Source organism: Pogoniulus pusillus, chromosome 3 (assembly GCF_015220805.1).
Source record: "Pogoniulus pusillus isolate bPogPus1 chromosome 3, bPogPus1.pri, whole genome shotgun sequence".
NCBI lineage: Eukaryota > Metazoa > Chordata > Aves > Piciformes > Lybiidae > Pogoniulus > Pogoniulus pusillus.
This window is the reverse complement of record NC_087266.1, coordinates 9,847,676-9,868,508: the sequence shown is the minus strand read 5'-3', so window position 1 is coordinate 9,868,508 and position 20,833 is coordinate 9,847,676. Positions and strand designations below refer to the sequence as shown.

The 20,833-nt window shown below is 41.7% G+C and overlaps 1 protein-coding gene across 7 annotated transcripts in view; it reads right to left on the bottom strand.

Moving 5' to 3' along the window:
* The window catches only part of FAT3 (FAT atypical cadherin 3), a 486,301-nt gene that overhangs the window by 372,451 nt on the left and 93,017 nt on the right, over positions 1-20,833 (bottom strand). For all 7 annotated transcript variants that reach the window (XM_064169873.1, XM_064169899.1, XM_064169893.1 and 4 more), the window contains exon 2: positions 4,472-7,783. In XM_064169873.1, the coding sequence (XP_064025943.1) occupies positions 4,472-7,766 (3,295 nt within the window). In that variant the 5' untranslated portion in view covers positions 7,767-7,783. The remainder of the gene's footprint in view (positions 1-4,471; positions 7,784-20,833) is intronic.

Below are 20,833 nucleotides of genomic sequence, written 5' to 3'. Positions count from 1 at the left end.
GACATCACTTCCAGCAGTGTAGTTTTCTCTATTAAAGCTATCACTGTGATAAAAACTCAGAGCACACTGACATTCCCCCCCCCGCCAAAAAAATGTACAAATTTGTGCCCATTTTGTGCTCATCTGGAAATACAGAGGAGGGTTTACGCAATTCTCTTCTAAGGAACTACAATTAGCAGGCTGGTGAGGAGTGTAGAAGGACAGAGCAGGCAGGAAGCAGTACTAGAGTTGACAAAGTAATTCAAGCTTCTCCATAGTCCTTGTGTTGCATAAGGGCAATGTCACAACCTGCTTCCAGCACTAAGGTGAAAACATCAGATCTTGATGACTTTCTGGAGGTAATTCTTAAAAACATTTCTATTTCTAGAAAAGCATTCATGTGTAGTTTTCTTACTGAGAGACAATTCCCTGTAATTAGGCTAAAACCACTCATTAATCTGGCAGGAAGGAGATAGATTACTTAGCATGAAAACCTGACAGCAAATATTCTTGTTTACAGTTCCTTTACAGTTAACACGGCTGGATTGTATCTCCAAAAACCTGAGTGTTTAGTGTAGACCTCCACCTCAGAGCTAGGCATACAAAGACCTCTGCACAGTTTTAGAGCATGATTCATCTAATTAATTTCATATTTTTACTGTAGGGTACAATGAATCATGTTTCTTAATTGCCCCTTTCTCTCTGTTGACCATGAGGAAAGCCTGCAGTGACTAGTTCTGATGGTAGACCACCATATTTCATCCTATGGATTACATCCCTGGAGTCCAAGGGAATGGGAAGAATATGGGGGAGGGGGGCAGCAATTTTTTACAGGAGACAGAACTAAGAAAAGAAGGCATAAATGTCAGGATGACTTTATATGTCCCTCAGTGCAGGGATCTTAAATGGTATGCTTGTGGCATTTACACCATCAGTCAGTAAACAGGCCAATGAATACAAGAACATCAATGACTTTGAATCATACACCTAGGCTGGTGGCAAACTCAAGTCTCCATCAAGGCAGGAGTCAGCAAGTAGGAGTCCACTGTTAAAACAGAAGAATTTTGTTTGTGGGATTGTTTTGTTGGGGTTTGTTTTAATTGCTTGTTTTTAACCTCTAGAAAAGTCTTAAACCACTTAATTTTAGCTACAAGTCACACTTGTCTTGTAAACCCATGAGAATTTAGTCTGTTGGCTAAGACACTAGTGGGAATCCAAGGATGAAGCTGGAGGAGGAGAGGAACTGATGCTTTCTACTTCAGGAGAGTTTTTACTGATTTTCAAATTTGTACTGGCACTGCCTCCTGGAAAAGGGAAGCAAATCCACTGAAACAAATCTGAAAGTGATTCACAAGGCTGTGGGACCAAATACCTGTAAAATTTCACTTCATCAAATAGTTCTAGCTGGCAAACACTTGCTATGCCTCTGGTGACTACCACATAAGAACTACAGTATTTAGCAGTATATGCTAAAACACAATGACAATCCTCAAAATTGATTTTCTATGGCAGAGGGCAGGAGCAGCACTGTCAGAAGGAAATTCCAGGCTCACTCTCTTGGCAGACCAAACTGCAACAGAACCAAGATTCGCACATATGCCCTATGCAGAGATTCACATTGGTCAACATGGAGGAGACTCCTCAGCTTACAGTTCAGACCTGTAAGGACACAACCCTGTTGTGGAACTCACAGTAAATGTCAGGTCAAACCCAGAGGAGCAAGACACACCTCTATGCACTTCTACACATCTGTAATGGAACAAGAACAAAGCTACTATGCCAACAAGCGTGCAGCAGCATGGTGTGGATTCACCACTCGGGCCAGCTCCTTCTTAGGTGTCTCTGCACCAATTCCTCTCCTTGGTATGGACATGTCTCGAGGAACACAAGCACCTCTCACTCAGCACAGGGGATGACACCATTAAGATGGAATATTGCAGAAGAATAAAAATAATGCCCCCAGGCAGAATTTTGCTGAATGCACAGGCTTACTTGGAGTTCAGCCTACTCACATATCAGGATGAATTTGGTCCAGTTAATATCCTAATGATATAATGGATACTGCAGGCTTCTCTTCATTAAGGCAGCAGCCAAAAATATTGATTTGTTGTACTTCCCACTTCTGCTTACCTTCACAAATTTCAGGAGAGATGGTGCAGAAGCCAATAGAGCTGGTCAGTTTAAAAGTGACAAATTAACTGTGCTGAAAGTAAATAAACAGCTATCTCTTTGTAAATTAATTCAGTATGTGACTTGAGCTCTTTTCTACAGCTAGAAAGCTGATTCATCATTCAGCAGCATTTAACTTGCCATCAGTTCGATAGCAGAGTATTAATGCTCTGTCCTGTTTGACACAGCAGGTCCCATTCTGCACTCAGGTTATGACAGCTCAACTTGGAGTAACTCTTGCACCCTCAAGTCCTGCTCTCCACATTGCCCTGGCTGCAGCTATGCACCCAGGTCTTCTCTCAGTTGGTTTTGAGAAGGATCAAGTTGTATTGAACAGTTGGGGAAAACAGATAAAATAAGAATCAAAAAGTCTTGTGATCTGTTGGATTACCAAGTGTCTTTTGGAACAGTCTATGTGAAACAGCACAGCATGGTTCTTTTTCATGAAAACACTTGTGAAAGATTAAAAGGTAGACAAATATTTGCAACTTTTAAAGTTCAAGGGATTGTGAGGTATTTTTCTCTACACAAACTAGATTTCAATTCTGGAAAGAAACCATGTACATTTAATTTGGAATACTGAACACGATTCCCACTCAAGTCAAAACATGATTTGTGCTCCAGTGAATGGAGGGCCCTAACTTGCCCTACTAATCCAGGAAGTAGGTACAAACTGCAGGCTAATTTATTAATGAGAGACATGGATTAACTTAATTCTCCCTATCAATCCCTTTCAGTTCAATAAATGTTGAATCCTGAAATTTCCAGATTAATACTGGAGCATTTGGATCAATCATAGAATCAATTCAGGTTTGAAATAACCTTTAAGAGCATTGAGTCAAATCATTAAAGTAATGAAGAAGAAGGAATGAAGAAGACAGTTGAGGAAGACCTACCCTCTCCTCTATTACAAACATTAATACAACATGAAGCCCATCTCCCATTGCTTTACAATGAACTGCTTTAGCTGAAATTGATGATACTCAGTAAGCAGGAAGGCAAAAATTTTCAAAGACAGGAGCTGAAAATTGAAATTCCCATTCAACTGCCTACATAATGTTGCCTGAATGCCTTCAATTGCTGTTCAGCACTGCAGGATACACAAGCTCTTAAGGTTTCTGGAAATTAGAGTGGGTGCCCTTTTGACTTCTGACACTCAACTTTGATGTTCATGGACACCAAGTTCTGCCTATCATCTGTGAACAGCTGCAGCAGAGAGACTACAGCACAAATAGAATACAAATATTTTGCACTGCTTATCCTCAGACATAATCCACAGCACTTGTAATGTCATCTGTTTTTCATAATGTTCAGTTTAGAAAGTTGACATTTGATTAAACAGTTTGCATTTGCCAAAACATACATTTTAATCTTATGTTTTAATATCACGTTCTCAATTAAAAGCTTTAGAAAAATACATACAAAGTCTGCTTAAACCACAGTAAACCCACAGACCTAACACACTTAATATGATTTCTGAAACTGTTGACTAATATTTTTTAATTCCCCCTTGCTTTTAGTACCACAGCTGCACCGTTATTCCCAGCAGCTCTAAGACATTCAAACAGCCAGTCTGTAAAGGTTTTACTAGACAGCCTTTTATACTTAGTACTTTCCACATTTTCCAATAGGGTGGCATGGTAGCTAAGTTCAAAACCTTAAAAATCTTCACCCTATTAGTACTGCTTTCTAACATCAGTGTTTGTAATACAAACACCACCAAAGGCAAGCTAACACAGTTGGGTTTACAGCTAAGCACCTGTCCCTGTATTTCTACCTCTACACAAGCATGCCGACACTGATGAATGATGTGCTAGAAGGAAGTGTATTACAGGGAATGGCATATCATTCCAGACTGTTAAATCCCATGAAATATTACTTGCAACAACAGTAAGCACAAGACCACAAATAGGTTTTAGGATGAAATAACTCTTGTCTCAAGCTCCTTATTTCCTTTCATTGGGTTTAATGCTGCATTCAAGGTCACAAGTGCTACGGCTCTGTGGAGGTGACCTGAGTAATTTACAATGATCAACAGATAGCACAGAAGCAAACCATTCCACAGCTATCACCGCTTTTTTAAATGGAGTCATCACACAGCTGCTGAAAAGGAACATGTATTGTTTCACACCCACTGAGTGACGAATGTAACCAGGTAATTAAATCATGTCACTGCTGTGCCTGGAAAATCTTTATTTTATCATTCTATCTTGCCTGTTAAGAAGAACTGAACTTCTTGGTAAGGACAGAAGACAATTATGTCTTCACTTCGTTTTTGCAAAAACCTCTATGAAAATAAAAGGAGATGAGAAGCAAAACTCACCGGTTTCTTCATCTATGCTGAATCTCCCCAGGCCACTGCCATCCCTGATAGAATACTGGATCTCTCCATCCCTTCCAGAGTCCTCATCTCGAGCAACAACTTGCAAAACACTTGTACCAATGCGGGAGTTTTCCTTTACAGATCCAATGACAGCAAAGTCAGGAAAGTAAGGGGTATAGAGATTTTCGTTAACATCCACCACTTCAACTTCCACGAAAGAAACAGAGGAGAGCGAAACCGGGCGCCCCTTGTCCTTCGCACGCACAGTCAGGTTGTAGAACTGCTGCTTCTCATAGTCGAGCTCCTTGTTCAAGCGGATGGCGCCGCTCGCCTTGTCTATCTCAAACCGCCCGTTGTAATCGTTCACCAGCGAGTAACGAACTTGACCTCCCAAGCCGAGATCTGGATCGTGAGTTTCCAACCAAGCTATGACAGTGCCAACTGGCAGGTCCTCAAGGACCTTCACGTTGTAGCTGGATGGTATAAAGGCTGGAGAGCAATCATTGACATCATCCAAAAAAACCTTCAGAGGTACAACTGAGAACTGCTGATGGCCACTCTCTGCTTTGTCCCTCGCCTCAATCTTCAGCGTGTAGTTGGCTTTGGATTCCCGGTCTAGTTGATCAGCCACATACACCATTCCTGTGGAACTGTTGATGGCAAATTGCCGGCTGTCTGTCAGTACTGAGTAAGTCACTTCACCATTAGATCCTAGGTCTTTATCTCTGGCTTCCACCTGGATTATCTCTGTACCAAGACTAGTACTTTCTAAAATATTAACTGAGTAACTGTCCTGTAAAAAAACAGGCTTGTTGTCATTTGCATCCTCCACAGTGACAGTCAACAGTCTCCATGCAGATTTCTGTGGGTTACCTAAATCATAAATTGTAATATTAAGGAGATAGAGCTCTGTTTTCTCACGATCCAAGGGCATAAGAACATTAAGCACCCCGGTCTCCATGTCAATGTTGAAACAACTATCTACATTACCATCGGAAATTGTATAAAGTACTCTCCCATTAAAGCCTGAGTCTGCATCGTAGGCTCTTATCCTCAGGATGGTAGCACCAACTGGCAGATCCTCTAAAACCTTTACATCAGTAGGGAAGGATTTGTCAAAATGTGGCGCCTGCCTGTTAACCGAATAAAAATCAAGAAAACCATCTTCCAAATTCAGCTTCACATTTGCTTTTGCCTTTTTGAGTAATTTTTCTGCTAGCTTCTGAGCAACTCTAGTTTCTCTACAGCTAAAGGTCTTTGAAGACACTTTCCCGTGAACTACTGAAATATTAACAAACATAGCATCAGCAAAGTTCTCTCCATCAGTTGCCGTTATCTTAAGGCCAAAGTTGCTGTTCTTTATGCCAGAATTAATTAGAGATTTTTTAAGCTGCAGGACACCAGAGTCAGGATTTAAATAAAAAATGCCTAATTCATTTCCAGATATTATTTTGTACTTCACGAGCTCTAACTCATCTATGTCTATTGCAGAAACAGCTGTGATGTGACCGCCAACAGGAAAATCAGAAGAAATCACTCCCTGACACGCCACTTTTTCAAACAGGGGTTTGTTATCATTGACGTTGCCTATGTATATGGTGACGTTCACCTCACTTTCATGACGGTAGGGAGAACCCCAGTCAGAAGCTCTCACAATGAACCTGTAACTTTCTGGTGAGGACTCAAAATCCAGTTCTTCAGATGTGCTGATGACACCTGTAAATTGGTTTATTGTAAATGGTAGGGAGTTCAGACTGGCAATGCTGTATGTTATGTACCCATTTTCTCCCCTATCTTTATCAACTGCTGAAACGGCCAAAACGCTGGACCCCACAGGGACACTTTCGTTGATGAATGAGCTGTAGGAAGGCTGCTGGAATTCTGGAGTGTGATCATTGGCATCTTCTAACCTGACAGTAACCTGTGCTTTTAAATCAGCACCTTTGTTTGTATATACTTCTAATTCATAGACGTCCTTCTCAATGATTTTCAAAGGACGAGCAGTAGTAATAAGGCCTGTTCTGGGATTGATCTTAAAATACTCAGCTTCCTCATCTGGAGATAATCTGTACTCCACACCCTGTGGCTCATGCAGCAGCCTAACTACTGCAACCACTACACCAGGAGGTGAAAATTCACTGATCAAAAAATCATACGATTCCTTTTCAAATTTCAGGGGGATACTCTCTTTTTTGGGACTAGCAATGTGGACCAGTTTGACTGCAGAAAATTTCTGAGGAGATCCTTTATCCTTTGCTTGAAGAGTCAGGTTATATCCATACGGGAAGCTGTCCCAATCAATAGGCTTTCTTTCTTTGATTTTGTACTCATTCATCCATTTACCTTCTTTAATCAGAAAGAACTGTTCCAGTGGATCTCCAGCCACAATAGAAACAGATTCTATTTCTCCGTTGGCTCCTTCATCTTGGTCATCAATGTTAACAATTGCATAGGTAGGCTCCTTGTCTGATGGGAAGGGAACATGAGTTACTACGCTTATCGTTGGCGCGTGTTCATTTATGCGTTCAATGTGAACATAAAGCTTGGCAGTGCTGCTGACACCATTGTTTCCATAAAGCTTCATCCCGCGGTCCACGGCCAAAATCTCAAGGTCGTACCTGTTTTTCTCATCGTAGTTCAAGCGGCCACTCAAGGAGATGACACCACTGGTAGGATGAACTGAGAAGAGATCAACTTTGTTTTTGAAATAATAATAAAATTCACCATTGGACCCAATATCTGCATCCGTTGCGGTCACCTGTGCGATGCTAGTCCTTAAAGGAGTGCTCTCCGCTATCGTGACAGAGTATGTGGTTGGTGAAAACAAAGGCCTTAAGTCGTTCATATCCAAAACCTGGATGCTTACTTTTGTCCATGCTTCCAAGTCCTCTCCTCTGACAGACCCTTTCACCATCAATAAATAGTTGTCCTGTATTTCTCTGTTCAATATAGCTGAATTCCCACCTTTAGTCCTTATTCTTAGGAAGCAAAAGTCAGCAATGATTACTTCTTCTGCTTTAAAAAAGCCCTCATCATCACCAGACACGATCCTGTACTTGATATCCCACGAAAGGTCAGCCAAAGTAATGCCCATCCTTGCTTGACTGTTGACATAGGTCCTGGCTGCAGAATTCTCATACACTGTAGCATTGTAAGTGGAATGTGTAAAGTGAAAGCCAAGTGGGGCGGTCCCATGAACTACCTGGCAAACAGAGGCCAGGAGCCTGACAATCAGAAGGGCAAGGCATGACGGAGGTGGCCGTGAGCCTGACCAGCGGCCCATATTCATCTCCATCACATCATTCTTTCACCCTGTAATAAAAACAGAAGACAGGAAATAGTTGAGGAAATAGGAAACAGTTGATCAAGAGACAAAAACTGTACTGGGAAGTGTCATGTCAAAAGCACTTTATACACTTCTAGCAAAAACCAAAATATTTGTAAATATTATTTAGTATATAATTCCCAAAACTGAAAGGTAGCACTATTGGAATGGGCTGCCCAGGGAGGTGGTGGAGTCACTGTCCCTGGAGGTGTTGAAGAAAGGACTGGATGAGGCACTTAGTGCCATGGTCTGGTTGGCTGGATAGGGCTGGGTGGTGGGTTGGACTGGATGATCTTGGAGGTCTCTTCCAACCTGGCTGATTCTATGATTCTGTGATTATACATACACACATACCCATTCTGGAATATATGTTTACCTGTGTGTGAGTGTGTAACACATATATATGTTACTATATATATGTATACACACTTCTTTCTAAACATAAAACACCCCTATGAGACCCATGAGACCCTACCACATCAATATACCACATGCTATACAGACAGGAATAACAATCACAGTGAAAAAAACTAAACCAGGCACACACATTTGACTAAGTTTATACAAGAAGACAAACTACAATCAGAAACTGGTTTTATTTACCAGTAGCTCCAATTAAGCCTGAACTTGTTTGTTTTCTGAGCATATTGGAAAAGTCATTTTTATACCCAGTGTTTGGAAGGGAAACAGGATTTTCATTATGTATGTAGCAATGTGATATCAAATGCTACTAGTGTTTTTATGGACAGTTAAGGCAAATTATATGGTTGATGAAATCTGAGACATCAGGAACAAGCAGTACATAAAAGTCACTATGCAGCTATTATTTTAATTACAGATACCTTCAGAAAAAATCAAAATTTAGGAAGAAATACAGCTAAATAAACACAATTGCATGCATATATATATATATATATATGCTTACACATACCTAGACACCGAGAACAGGCAGAAGAAAAAAAGAAGAAAATAAAGCTGCTCAATAAAGCAAACAGGTAAAGACTGAGGTTAGGAAACAGCATGGCTGAGAGAGCCCAGAGAGTTTACCTCAATCTTTGCATATGCAGCAAAATGCACACATTCTAAATGAGCTCACAGACGAACATCCATGAGAAGTGTGGCCAGCAGGTCAAGGGAGGTGATTCTCCTCCTTTACTCTGCTCTTGTCAGACCCCACCTGGAGGACTGTGTGCAGTTTTGGAGCCCCCAGCACAAGGACATGGAACTGTTAGAGCGAGTCCAGAGGAGGGCCATGAAGATGTTCAGAGGGCTGGAGCAGCTCTGCTATGAGGACAGCCTGGAGAAGAGAAGGCTTTGAGGAGACCTTATAGCAGCCTTCCAGTATCTGAAGGGGGTCTACAGGAAGGCTGGAGAGGGACTATTGACAAGGTCTTGTAATGATAGGATGAGGAGGAATGTGTTTAAACTGGCAGAGGGGAGATTCAAACTAGATGTCAGGAAGGGGTTCTTTAGAGTGAGGGTGGTGAAACACTGGAATGGGTTGCCCAGGGAGGCTGTGGATGCTCCCTCCCTGGAGATGTTCAAAGGACAGACTGGATGAGGCCTTCAGCAATGTGTTCTAATCAGAGGTGTCCCTGCCTATGGCAGGAGGTTGGAGCTGGATGATCTTTGAGGTCCCTTCCAACCTAAACCATTCTATGATTTTATGATTCTATCTTTTTCCTGTGTATCTCCAGTAAATGCTCCATTCACTGGGTACTACTGCCATCCCAACCTAAGGTAGGTGAAGACTCCCTCCTGCTGCCAATGGACCACCCCAATGAGAAAAAGCATGAATGTTTCCTTGCTCAGATGGAGTTAATTCAGCTTACGTCACATTTCGCTTCTGCAAACCCAAGGAGAATGTGGCTACATGTAAGGCACAGAGCTCAAACATCATCAGTCTGCCTCAATCCAGTCTCTCCCACTCCTGTCAACTCAAAGCAATAAGAGACTTTCTGTTCACTTCAAAAAGCTCATTATAAATGTAAGTATTTAAATGCAGTTAATAAGCAGCCACTTGGGGAAGATTTAAGAGTCCCTCCATGCAGTCCTGTGACGGAATAGCCCCAGCACCTCACTTCAGGGATTTAAATCAGGAGTTCAAACAGAGACAGAGTAAGTGGAGACACTGGCTGAAGGTTGTTAGAGGATGCTGCAGAAGCTGAGAGCTCGGTCCTGCTTATTGCTTCCCACTGAAAGCAGAGGAATCCAAGGAAACTAGGCAGGTGCTTAGAGAGGCAATGTGAATAACTGTCTTTGTTGCAGAGTGCATTCACTGCTACTCATGAAAATCAGAAAAATCAATTCCAAAAGGCAATTATTGAAAGACTCAATGCACACACACATTGTTCTCACTGTCATTTAAAAGCTGCTAGAAAATGTAGTATTCTCCAAGCTAAGACACAGAATGGAAAATGATAGGAAAAGTTGTTGATAATGACAGGGGTTAATTTAAATTTCCAACATGATTTCAACATCCCCTCAGAGACTTACAAATTGCATGTAAGTTTTGGAATCCGAATTCACATTAGTTATCACTTCCAGTATAACTGGATGATTACCACAGCCCAGTATAACTGGATGACTACCACAGTTTGAAGTTCTAAGGACAACCAGTCACACTGATGTTCTAATGTTCACAGAAAAACACTTCCTGATCCCACACTCTATACTTCATTGCTTTACACATTAATCAATTTGATCAATCCTCTCAATGTTTGTCAAGACACTAGTCTTTCCATACATCTGTTTTCACACACAGTTCCTCCCTTGCTTTGTCTCCTTTTTCTTTTCTATTGTACCAACAAAGCAAAACAAAACAAAACAATGAAGAAGGTAAGCTGCTGGACCCAGAGTCCCTAGAAATGAGCAAACCCCCACAGAACTGCATGAGGCAGTTCCTTTTCTGAATACACACACTTAATTGTTGTACACCTGTCCTACAAAACCTGAGATTAGTATTTCATCCCACACAGTTTATACATCAAATATGTACAGTTCCCCAATTTGCTTTGTGTACATGAGGGATTGGACCTCTCTGGGCTTTCCCCATTCTCAGGATGCTTCTCAGGAGACCCACGATAGAATTTTTCCGCTTCAGCTATGATATATTATTTTTTTATTGTTGTTGCCATTTCACTCAGCCAAAAGATCAGAGCAGTGGCACCTTATTTTTCAGCACAGCTAACATTCATCAACTTAATCCACTAGTGTGAAAATATCAAAGTCCCTTACTTTCATGGGGCTTTATGTGCTCTCTTTGAGTACTGCCATTAAAAGCTGCTGCTCCAGCCTAGCATGGCAGACAATGCTCTCCAGTAGAAAATACAACCAATATACAGTATGCTGCCAAGGAAAAGCCAGCCATGAGTAATGAGAAAATCTAATGACAGAGACTTAACTCACAACAAAATAAAGGGCTGTGCCTTTCCTGTGAGGTAGCATTATTTAAATACTCAAAAGACAAATCACTGTAGTGAAGCCGTTCACCAAGAGCACTTCAGCATCCTCTGTCTGTACTGCAATTCCAGCCTTTCCCCACTGCTAGGAGGAAGTGGATCTTTGCTGGCTTACGATGGAGACTGACGTTACATTTTATATGAGCATGTAGAACCTACTCCACCAAAGCTCAGAAATTTCCCAAAAGCAGGTCTCTCTAGAGTAATTAAATGAATTGTACTATCCAATTTATGGATAACACCAAGCTTAGTTTAGACTGAGTTGGTTTCTCTTGTCATTCATGGAAATCAACATGAGGTTTCTAGGTCCACTGTGAAATCAGTTTTCCTGAGAAATTAATTACTATAAGCAAAAATTATTTAGAACTTCTAGTTTAGTCATACCTAAGGTTAGAGACTGCTGTGGAAAATTGACATCAAGTCCTAATCTGTACTGCTGTAAATGCAGTCATGTCAACATTTTAGTGGTTCAGTGTTTCAGGACTGATCTTGATTGCACTAAATTCCACCTACAAACAAGCATGTATATGAGTGTGTGCATGTTTGTGAATTCATGCTTTAGCTGTGTATACACACGTATACATAAACACAAAAACTGTGTCTGTTTGGGTATAATTTCAGGGTTGGCACTGGAAAAAATTGGACCTTCCCATCAGGCAGCACTTTGAGAGTTTGATTTCTTTTCAGATGTGGTATGCAGAGTTGTAACAAGCTCCTCATTGAAGTTATGCATCTATCCATATATTTATATGGCCATCATCATTATATCATTTGAATGCCGCAATGGATGAGCTATTAAACTGCCACTTAAGCTACCCAAGAATGTTTTATTCATTTACCAAATCCCTTTCTTCTGGGATATTTGTTTTTAAGATCTTATAATACATATATACTCAATGCATAGGAAATGTAATGTGATAGGTTACAGAAACAAAGTACAAAGCAACCCACTGTAAATTAAGGGGCATTTCTTTAAAGGCATTTCTTGTCCAAAAAATGTTATAGTTTCAAGTGAAGAGAAAGGTTGTGATTACTTTTGCTTGATTTTGAAAGATTTGGGCAGGAGGCACTAAAAAGAAAAAAAAATTCCCCTGGTACTGCTCAACATGAATCTTGGTCTGATGAAAAGAAACAGCTCTAACAAGGGCAGATTAAAATAACTCTCCTTTAAAGTAAACAAGGAGGTGAGAAGATAACAAAAAGCAGGAGTCCAGCATTTTCCACTCTGTCTCACACTAAATACTTCAGCCTTCAAGGATGAAGGAAGAAGTGGAGAAATAGAATGTTGTGTCTTTATATTCAATGCTCTTTAAAATAACCTTGAACATCATGGAGGTCTCTCCACTCAGTTACTTTCCTCTGCTCCTTGAACAAAAATTAACTACGTAACTCAAACCTTGCAGAATAGCTGCAGGGACCTGTAGGTGGATGGTAGTCCTTAGAGGAATTGAGAGAGGTATGGGTATCATTCCTTTTTCTCATCTTGGCTTTGGCAACCTCCAGTCTGGGCTGCATCCAAACATAACACCCCACCAGACTGAAAAGGGAGATTCAAGTCCCAGGAACTGCCAGGATTCCTGCATAGCAATCATGGCTCTAATTCAACGTGCAGATATGAAACAAGTGCTGTGTGTTCCTTTGTTTGATTCCCTCTCCCTAGAATAATTCTTCTAATCCCAAAGATCTCCATACCATAAAATACTTGAAAAAGAAAATAATACTTACATCTCTTGGGTAAAATCTAAAAAATATTTACCAAGAGCTGAAAGGACTTTTATAGAACAGAAGGCATACAGAAGGTAAACTTCTTCAGCAAGCAGGAGGAATATACTTTCAGCAGACCACAATAAGGAAAAGAGCCTTCTTCTCTCTTCCTGCAAGCACAATTATACCCTATGAGATAAGGTCATGTAAATTAATTTAGGCAATGTGACTAACTAATACCATATGACTATTTAAGACTTTTCTCAAGTTCTTTGAGAAACAAGAGAGAAGAAACCAATTTGTGCTTTAACTTCCATCTTTACCACAAGGATCCAATGAATCTCACTTATAGGGTCCTCTGGGCTGGGAGATGAAAAGACACTTGCTCAACTCCAGATGACAAATTTCTGAGTCAAGGTACTTATATACCACTGTGACCAGGAAAAAAAGGTTAACAAATCTTGACTTACAGGCTTTTATCTTTATTGGTATTGCTCTTGGAGAAGTGGGGCAAGAAGGGATGTCTCCTCATGCAAGACAAGACTAGAGACCTTAGTGACCTCATGGTTTGGAATTACTATTTCTTTCTCAGCAGAGTTGTCACAATTCTCTTTCAAAAGGTAGCTATTTGAATCCTATTAAATAAGCAGCTTCACAGCAAAAAGGTATACTTAAAATATAAAAGCCTTAGAAGAATGAAGAATATTAACTTCACATGTGCATTAAATCTAAATAACATGTAGTGAAGTCATACATTTGTAAGCAGGAACAAAGCATTGATTTTGTTTGTCTTAATCTTACAATTCTTTCACTTGAGACAGGTCAGCATAAGCAGTATTCTATGTGTTCTTATTATCTAACCATAAAACCTACAAGCCTGCCACGCAAGCAAATCCATGCATCAGAACGGAGCCTCTTACTCTCGGTGCTGTGTTCATCAACAACGACCTGCCTACACAAAAATTTCTTCATGGTCAGGCTATGAGCACCTGCAAAAAGAGTGTAATGAAGGTTACAAAGCATCTTGACTGGTTTATAATTTGTTATCTATTAAAGGCTTATGTCAGTCTGCAACAATGAAAGGACAAGATGTTTCTCACAATCTGTTGTGGATACTGCACAAGAAGGTGGGACCCTGTGCACATCACTGTCCTTTCTTGGAAGGAGCCTCTTCCATGGTACAGAACTATGGAAAATTCTTCCAAATTAATGGAAATTCATACCAAAGGCACAAGGAAGCCTTCAACATTGAAGTCTAAAGACCAAGACATCAGCCTACCAGCAAACAGAGCAAAGATAGCCACAGATTTTATACTTCCACTCCTCACATGTCTAACCAGGCAGCTTGCTCAAGTTGCACTCCACAGTAATTTAGCTAGCCAGGAAAGGCTAATAATTTACTAGCCAGGGAAAGAAAACAGAATGTAGAATAAGAATCCAGAATTTGTGTCATGTGGAAATAAATTCAAAATGTGTGTTGAACTCTAGGCAGAAGGGGGAAAAAATCCTGACTGACACCAACAGATTTACAACTGGGGATAGATTCAGAGGGCTACCTGCTCCCCGATGAGCACAAAGATACACTTTTCCATGATTGTATCATGATATGTTTATCCCAAAAAGAGAAGATGAAAACAAAACGACCGTTTCTGCAGAGTAAGCCCTTGCAAGAGACAGCACCATAAATCCTAACCTTCCTTAGAGCTGCAAATCCTCCTGCTGCCTGCATAAAATTTCAGACAGGAGAAAGGCCACTCAGCATGTAGCAAGTGTAATTCAGGCCGTCCCTAGGAAGCAGAGATTTAGCCACCCAGCCGTATGTCATGAATAACTTTGTTTTCCTAGCAGGTGCTGGGGATTTTTTCCATACAATACCAATTTTTGCCAAGTATCAGTTCAGCAGCAAATGCTTCCACTTGTGAGCAGGAGTCAGGCGTCATTTGTCTTCCCAGGGAGCGGGTGCAAAGGGTCTCTCCGACTTTCCCTTCCCCCTCTAGGATGCAACTTGGCTTGGAAATGATGGGGGTGGGGGTGGGGGAGAGGGAGGAATAATTTGCCGCCACGGGAGATTTGTCAAAAGGGAATTCCTGGGAGCCACCTTACAGGGATTTGAGCTTGTCCCTTGGTGGTCTGCCCCCAGGGAAACAAAGCCTGGTATCCAGTTTTTATGCTTTGCGTATTTGCAATCCCTCCAGGCTCCTGCTTCTTAATCACTCTAAAAAGGCGAAGCTTTGGGGTAGTTTCGAAATGAGCCAGTTATTTTCATAGGAGCTAGACGAAACACAATCAAGGATACTATTTTCTTGCATATTTGGCTTCCCATCCCCCTTAAGTTTATCTCATATTTCTCCTTTGACCCCCTTCCAAGGAGCTCTGCCTTGAAAGTTCTTTCTAGGTACAATGCCAATGTTAAGCATCCAGGACCACTGAATTCCACTCTTAGAACCGCTGATTTCTCCCCAGCTCCCCCTTCACCACATGTTAATTTGGATCCCCCCTAGGCAGTTCTTTCCTGACCTGCACCTCTGAACCTCAGGGGAAAGGGCAGTGCTCATCTATCTGGAGGACTGCTGAGGACTGGAAGGCAGGGTCACATCCTGCCATGCAGCACCTTTCAGCTGCATACTTTGGAACTGGAGTGGTGACTCAACTGAGCCATTAGCAAAACTTACCCTAACTACAGTGCATGTAAGAAACACAACTGAGACCAGCAAGCCTTTTGTACAAAACCCTAGAGCAATCTGATCTCTGCTTTTCACAATGCCAGGTGAAACTCAGTAATGGAATAAGTACTAAGAGTCACAGCACAGCACCAAAGCAAATGTGCTGTCCCTGCAGCTGAAAAAGCACCTTCTATCTTTCCTATGCAAAGCTCAGTTGTCAAGCTTCACTCTATTCCATGTGAGTTTTTCTGCAAAGCCATTCCTGCTAGCGTTGGTTGTTGCTGCTGGTCTGCTCTGTGTTCAGGTTACTGCACATGCTCCTTCTGACAGCTCACACAGGCTCATGTAAACTATGTGGATACAGTTTATATTAAGAAAGAAGTCTACAAGATTTACAACTACTGTTTCCAGGGCCATAATAGGTATGTAGGTATAATGACTGAGGTAAGCTGTTACTCCTGGAGTTAAAAAATACTATATATCTCCACTAGACACTGTGTGTGGAGGTAGGGCAGCTCAAATGGTCCAGAGCTTTATATACAGGCAAAAGGAGGGTAGTTGAAAAAGATGTATATGTAAAAGCTTCTTTCCAGTTGATAGCTCCATGTAAAATCCACAACATAAAATTGAGATAGGGGAAAAACACTGACATGTTGGACTAGATGAGTTTTAAAGGTCCCTTCCAACCCAAACTATTCCATAATTTGATGATTACGAGATGTCATGATAAAATGATAGTCCAGCAAGGACTTTACAAAGGGATTGCAGGATAAAGCATTTCACTCCACACCAGACCTTGTGATAAACCCAACTCTAGGCTTGTTTCAAAACGATTTGCTGAGTAACAGAGGTGTCAGTGGGACTGTCTCCTGCAGTGGCACTTAATGCTGAAAAGGCAAGTATGGACAGAATCAGTGAGAACAAGAATGGACAGTCAGGATAGGCATGAGCAAAGATATGGGACCTGGAGAATGAGACAAGGCCAGGATGGTGAACAGCAGTGAGGGACATGTTCCTCTAACAAGCACCATGCCATTTACTGTGCACACAGGCACACATGGCATGCCAGCAGTGTCTAACAATTCAGCCTGTGTTGCTCCAATTTCTTTGATGGTATTTGGTCCATGCAGGAGTAACATCCCAAATGACCTGAAAAATTGGCATTGCCTGAAAAATACAGGAATAAATCTCAGAAGATATGCAGGTGCCATAAAAAGGAAAAGAAAATACATATATATTTATTAAAAAAACCCAGAATAACCACTTGAGAAGTACCTCGATCTTATGATTCTAGAGGAAAAACCGTGCCTTTCTTGAAGCTAGGAACTGGGTGGAGGTTTGTAATGCTATTTCTCTTTGAGATGGCTGTCACACAGCAATAGACAGAGATCATGACTGAAGTGCAAGAAGCAAATTTTTTGATTGAGAATGTCAGTAAATTCGAGATCTGAGAATCAAACCTAGATTTAGCATGGAACACTTTTCTTTCAACAGGGCAGGGATCTGCAGGGTGCTGGCAACTGCTGCTGTGCCACAAGCATAAGTAAGGACTGCTTCCACTTCTGGAGCAGCCCACTTGTCTGCAATCAGCTAGAGATGTCCACACAGGTCTGACTTACAGGCACTGCAGAACAAACAACTTTCTGAAAGACAAGTCCCAAAATTAAGCCCTCTGATGAAGTAACCTCTGCAAACTTGGACCAATCCAAAGCCCAGAATTGTTCACTGTGACAGTTTGGTAATTACCTGCCCTCCCACTCTTATGAAACCACCCAGAATAGACTCAGCTGAGCTGGAAATTAAGGAATGAAGCTTTATGTTTGCAACTTAGCACAATATACAAGCAGATGTTTACAATATATACAGCTATAGACAGAAATATGCAAGTTCAAGGTAATACAGGAACACCACACCCCTCCCAGAACCAGAGTTCCCAGGAGGGGCTCCCAACCTTTCAACTCCTTTCCACCCTTCTGCTTTATTCCAGACTTTGCTTTATGTGCAGGGTGAGTTTGGAGGATTGACTACAGGGGTCAGAAAGCAAAAGGATTAGTAACACAGAAGCAGGCCAGGGAGAAAAGTATAGGCATCAGCTGCAACAGAGACCCGCTCTCTTATCTATGTTTATGTTCTTGTTTATATACATCTCAGCAAACCTATGAGTGAAGTAGACATCACCACTGTTTCCTTTTCACAGCCTATAATCCAATTTCTCTAACTAAAATATTCCTGTTAGCCTCAAACTAGCACAACACATTAAAAAAAAAGACTACTTTCTAAACCTTCTTGTGCAAAAAAATCAGCAGGGTTATTATTGCTTGCTCAAACATGCAGTGTTTAGAGAAATGGCTACTGCCATCACCTGTTAAGATTAGATCCAGTTCAGGCCATGGAAATTACTTAACCTAAGTAAGAAACAACACGCAGATACAGCAGGTAAAACACATCACAGTTTCCCTCAGACAATGCAGGCATCATGTGAAAAATAGAGAAGTAGATGGAGCCAGCCTTAAATCGAACAAAGTTACAACGGAAAGCCAGAAATGTCTTTTCCAACCCACATGTTAAGGCCCAATCACTGAAAGGAAGAAAGTTTTCCATCAAAGCTGGCTTTAGACTTTCAACTGCATCAGACATATCTGAATCCATACAAGGAGCAGAATCAAATTACTTTAAACAGGATATTATAACATGCTGTTTTCAATGCACATAAGAGAGCACTGGTGGTGTTCAGACAGATCTGCCTCATCTGCACAGAAGAGCCTCAGGTACTACCTCGGCCAGGTACTCACACCCCACTGCGCAGACACCACAGGAAAGGCACAGCACCAAAATACTTCTGTGCACTGAAATTCTCACCACATTCAAACCCACGCTGAAACCATGTGTGCTTTTCCCCCCTCGCCTCCAGTGTCTGGCCCAGACATAGATACTTGAGATGATAACCACTTTTTAGCTAACCAGACATTAACTCAAACCACTACAGCTTCAACTTTCCAACTCAGCCAGTTCAGTCGCCACAGCTGGGAATCCCTCAGAGCCTGTTGCATGTTTGCAAAGGTCCAACTTTGCAGGCACAGCCCAGTTTAAAACTCCACAGAGCAGAGATCACTATTTAAAGCTGAACTGTTTGCTTTTGTTTATTTATAGCAAAACCATTAATTGCTAATCACATATTTGTTTGCTGGAATACCAAAGCTCCAAAATAAACACCAAGTTTAAAGACCATTCCCAGAACACTGAAAGCTATCAGGAACAGCGCTAAAAATGTAAATCAGACACATCAAAACACATCAGGATTTCAACTGGGGGAACAAACAAACCGTTATTTCTGTGCCAGAAAAGAGGTTACCCATAACCCATCAGCTGCACAATCATCTACAGCCCACCAGTTCTTTATGTCCTGCAGAATGACAGGCACCACTGCACCAGATCTGCTGAAAGTATCTTCATGGCAATCAGCATATGCTATATTAAATGAGGTATGTCTTAATACAGAGTTTTGATAACCACCTTGGAAAACTGCTTTTTTAAGTATTTGGCATTAGAGAGAGAACTTCAGAAAGAGGACCATGTCATTTATCACAGTATCACAGTATTATTAGGATTGGAAGAGACCTCATAGATCATCAAGTCCAACCCTTCACCACAGAGCTCAAGGCTAGACCATGGCACCAAGTGCCACGTCCAACCTTGCCTTGAACAGCTCCAGGGACAGCGACTCCACCACCTCCCCGGGCAGCCCATTCCAGTGTCCAATGACTCTCTCAGTGAAGAACTTTCTCCTCACCTCCAGCCTAAATTTCCCCTGGTGCAGCCTGAGGCTGTGTCCTCTTGTTCTGGTGCTGGCCACCTGAGAGAAGAGAGCAACCTCCTCCTGGCCACAACCACCCCTCAGGTAGTTGTAGACAGCAATAAGGTCACCCCTGAGCCTCCTCTTCTCCAGGCTAAACAATCCTAGCTCCCTCAGCCTCTCCTCGTAGGGCTTGTGTCAAAATCATACAAAACAAAACAAAAATTAAGAAGCTGCAGGGGTTTTAGTCCTCTTCACTAACAAAGATTCCCCCAAACATCCACAGGAATCACACATGGAAAATTAAGGAAAACAGCCTTACAGGGCTGTGATCAGCCCTCTCTTCATGAAGGGTATTTTAAGCAAGCACAGCAGGCCAGGCTGAGGGAAGCCTCACCACCAGCCACACTGGGAAGCAGTAACAACTCCACAGCAGAATGCTTTGTTCCTCCTGAAATCCTTATGGGTACAGTACTTCCCTGAAGTACCCACACCTACTGGCTGTCAGAAGGGTTCAGCTACAAAGTGCCTACACCTGCCCTGAGAATGCTGCCCTTGAAGTTTCCTGACTTGCATGCATATTTCAACAAGAGGTTAAGTGCACACATTCAGCCCATTTCAGGATCAGAAAACAGATACAGCAGCTCAAGCCCTTTGCTCCAGGCCACCCTAGAAGACCCGCAGCCATTCCAACTATCAGCTCTCACTGCCTCACTACAATGCCCTCCATACCTGCATAGTTTAGGGCAGAAAGGTTTCCCTACAGAGCAGTGTTCACCAGCACTAGTAGCCTAAATTTCCAAAACAGGGAGTCATAAAGTTATGAGTCTCACACCAATTTTAGTGGTTCCCATTCAAAAGTCATCACTTTTTTACAGTTGAAGAATTTGGGTTCAGTCTTGAAAATTATATCTAGATTTTCAAAAATTAATTGAAGACACTGATCATGAAATGGAGACCATTAAGGCAGAGATAATAATGATGATAATAATAATACCAACAATGAAAGTGTCAAGATTCCATTATGCTATTAAAAATAGTAGCCCGTAAGAAGAACAGGCACATATCTTGATGCATCATCCTTCTCCATTTGCTCTCCTGGAGTCAGGATCAACTGCAACCCAAGGCCAAGTTGGAAACCCTACGCTCTCAAATCCTGGGCAGAAGGAAAACCTCACATGCACACCAAACACTAACTGCAGTAAATCACCTACATACAGGAGAAAAGGTCAAGCTCGATGCCTCTGACTGTGCTTTCATCATGCTTTACCTAAGTTTGCCGAGATAGCTCCTTTGGTCTCAACTTCTCTCTGCTTGCTGTGGCTCCATGACACTCCCTGCAGCCCCAGCAGATAAATCTTCTTAATGGGAGCCACTTTATGCTTTGGCTGAGAAGTTGTCACCACATGAACACAG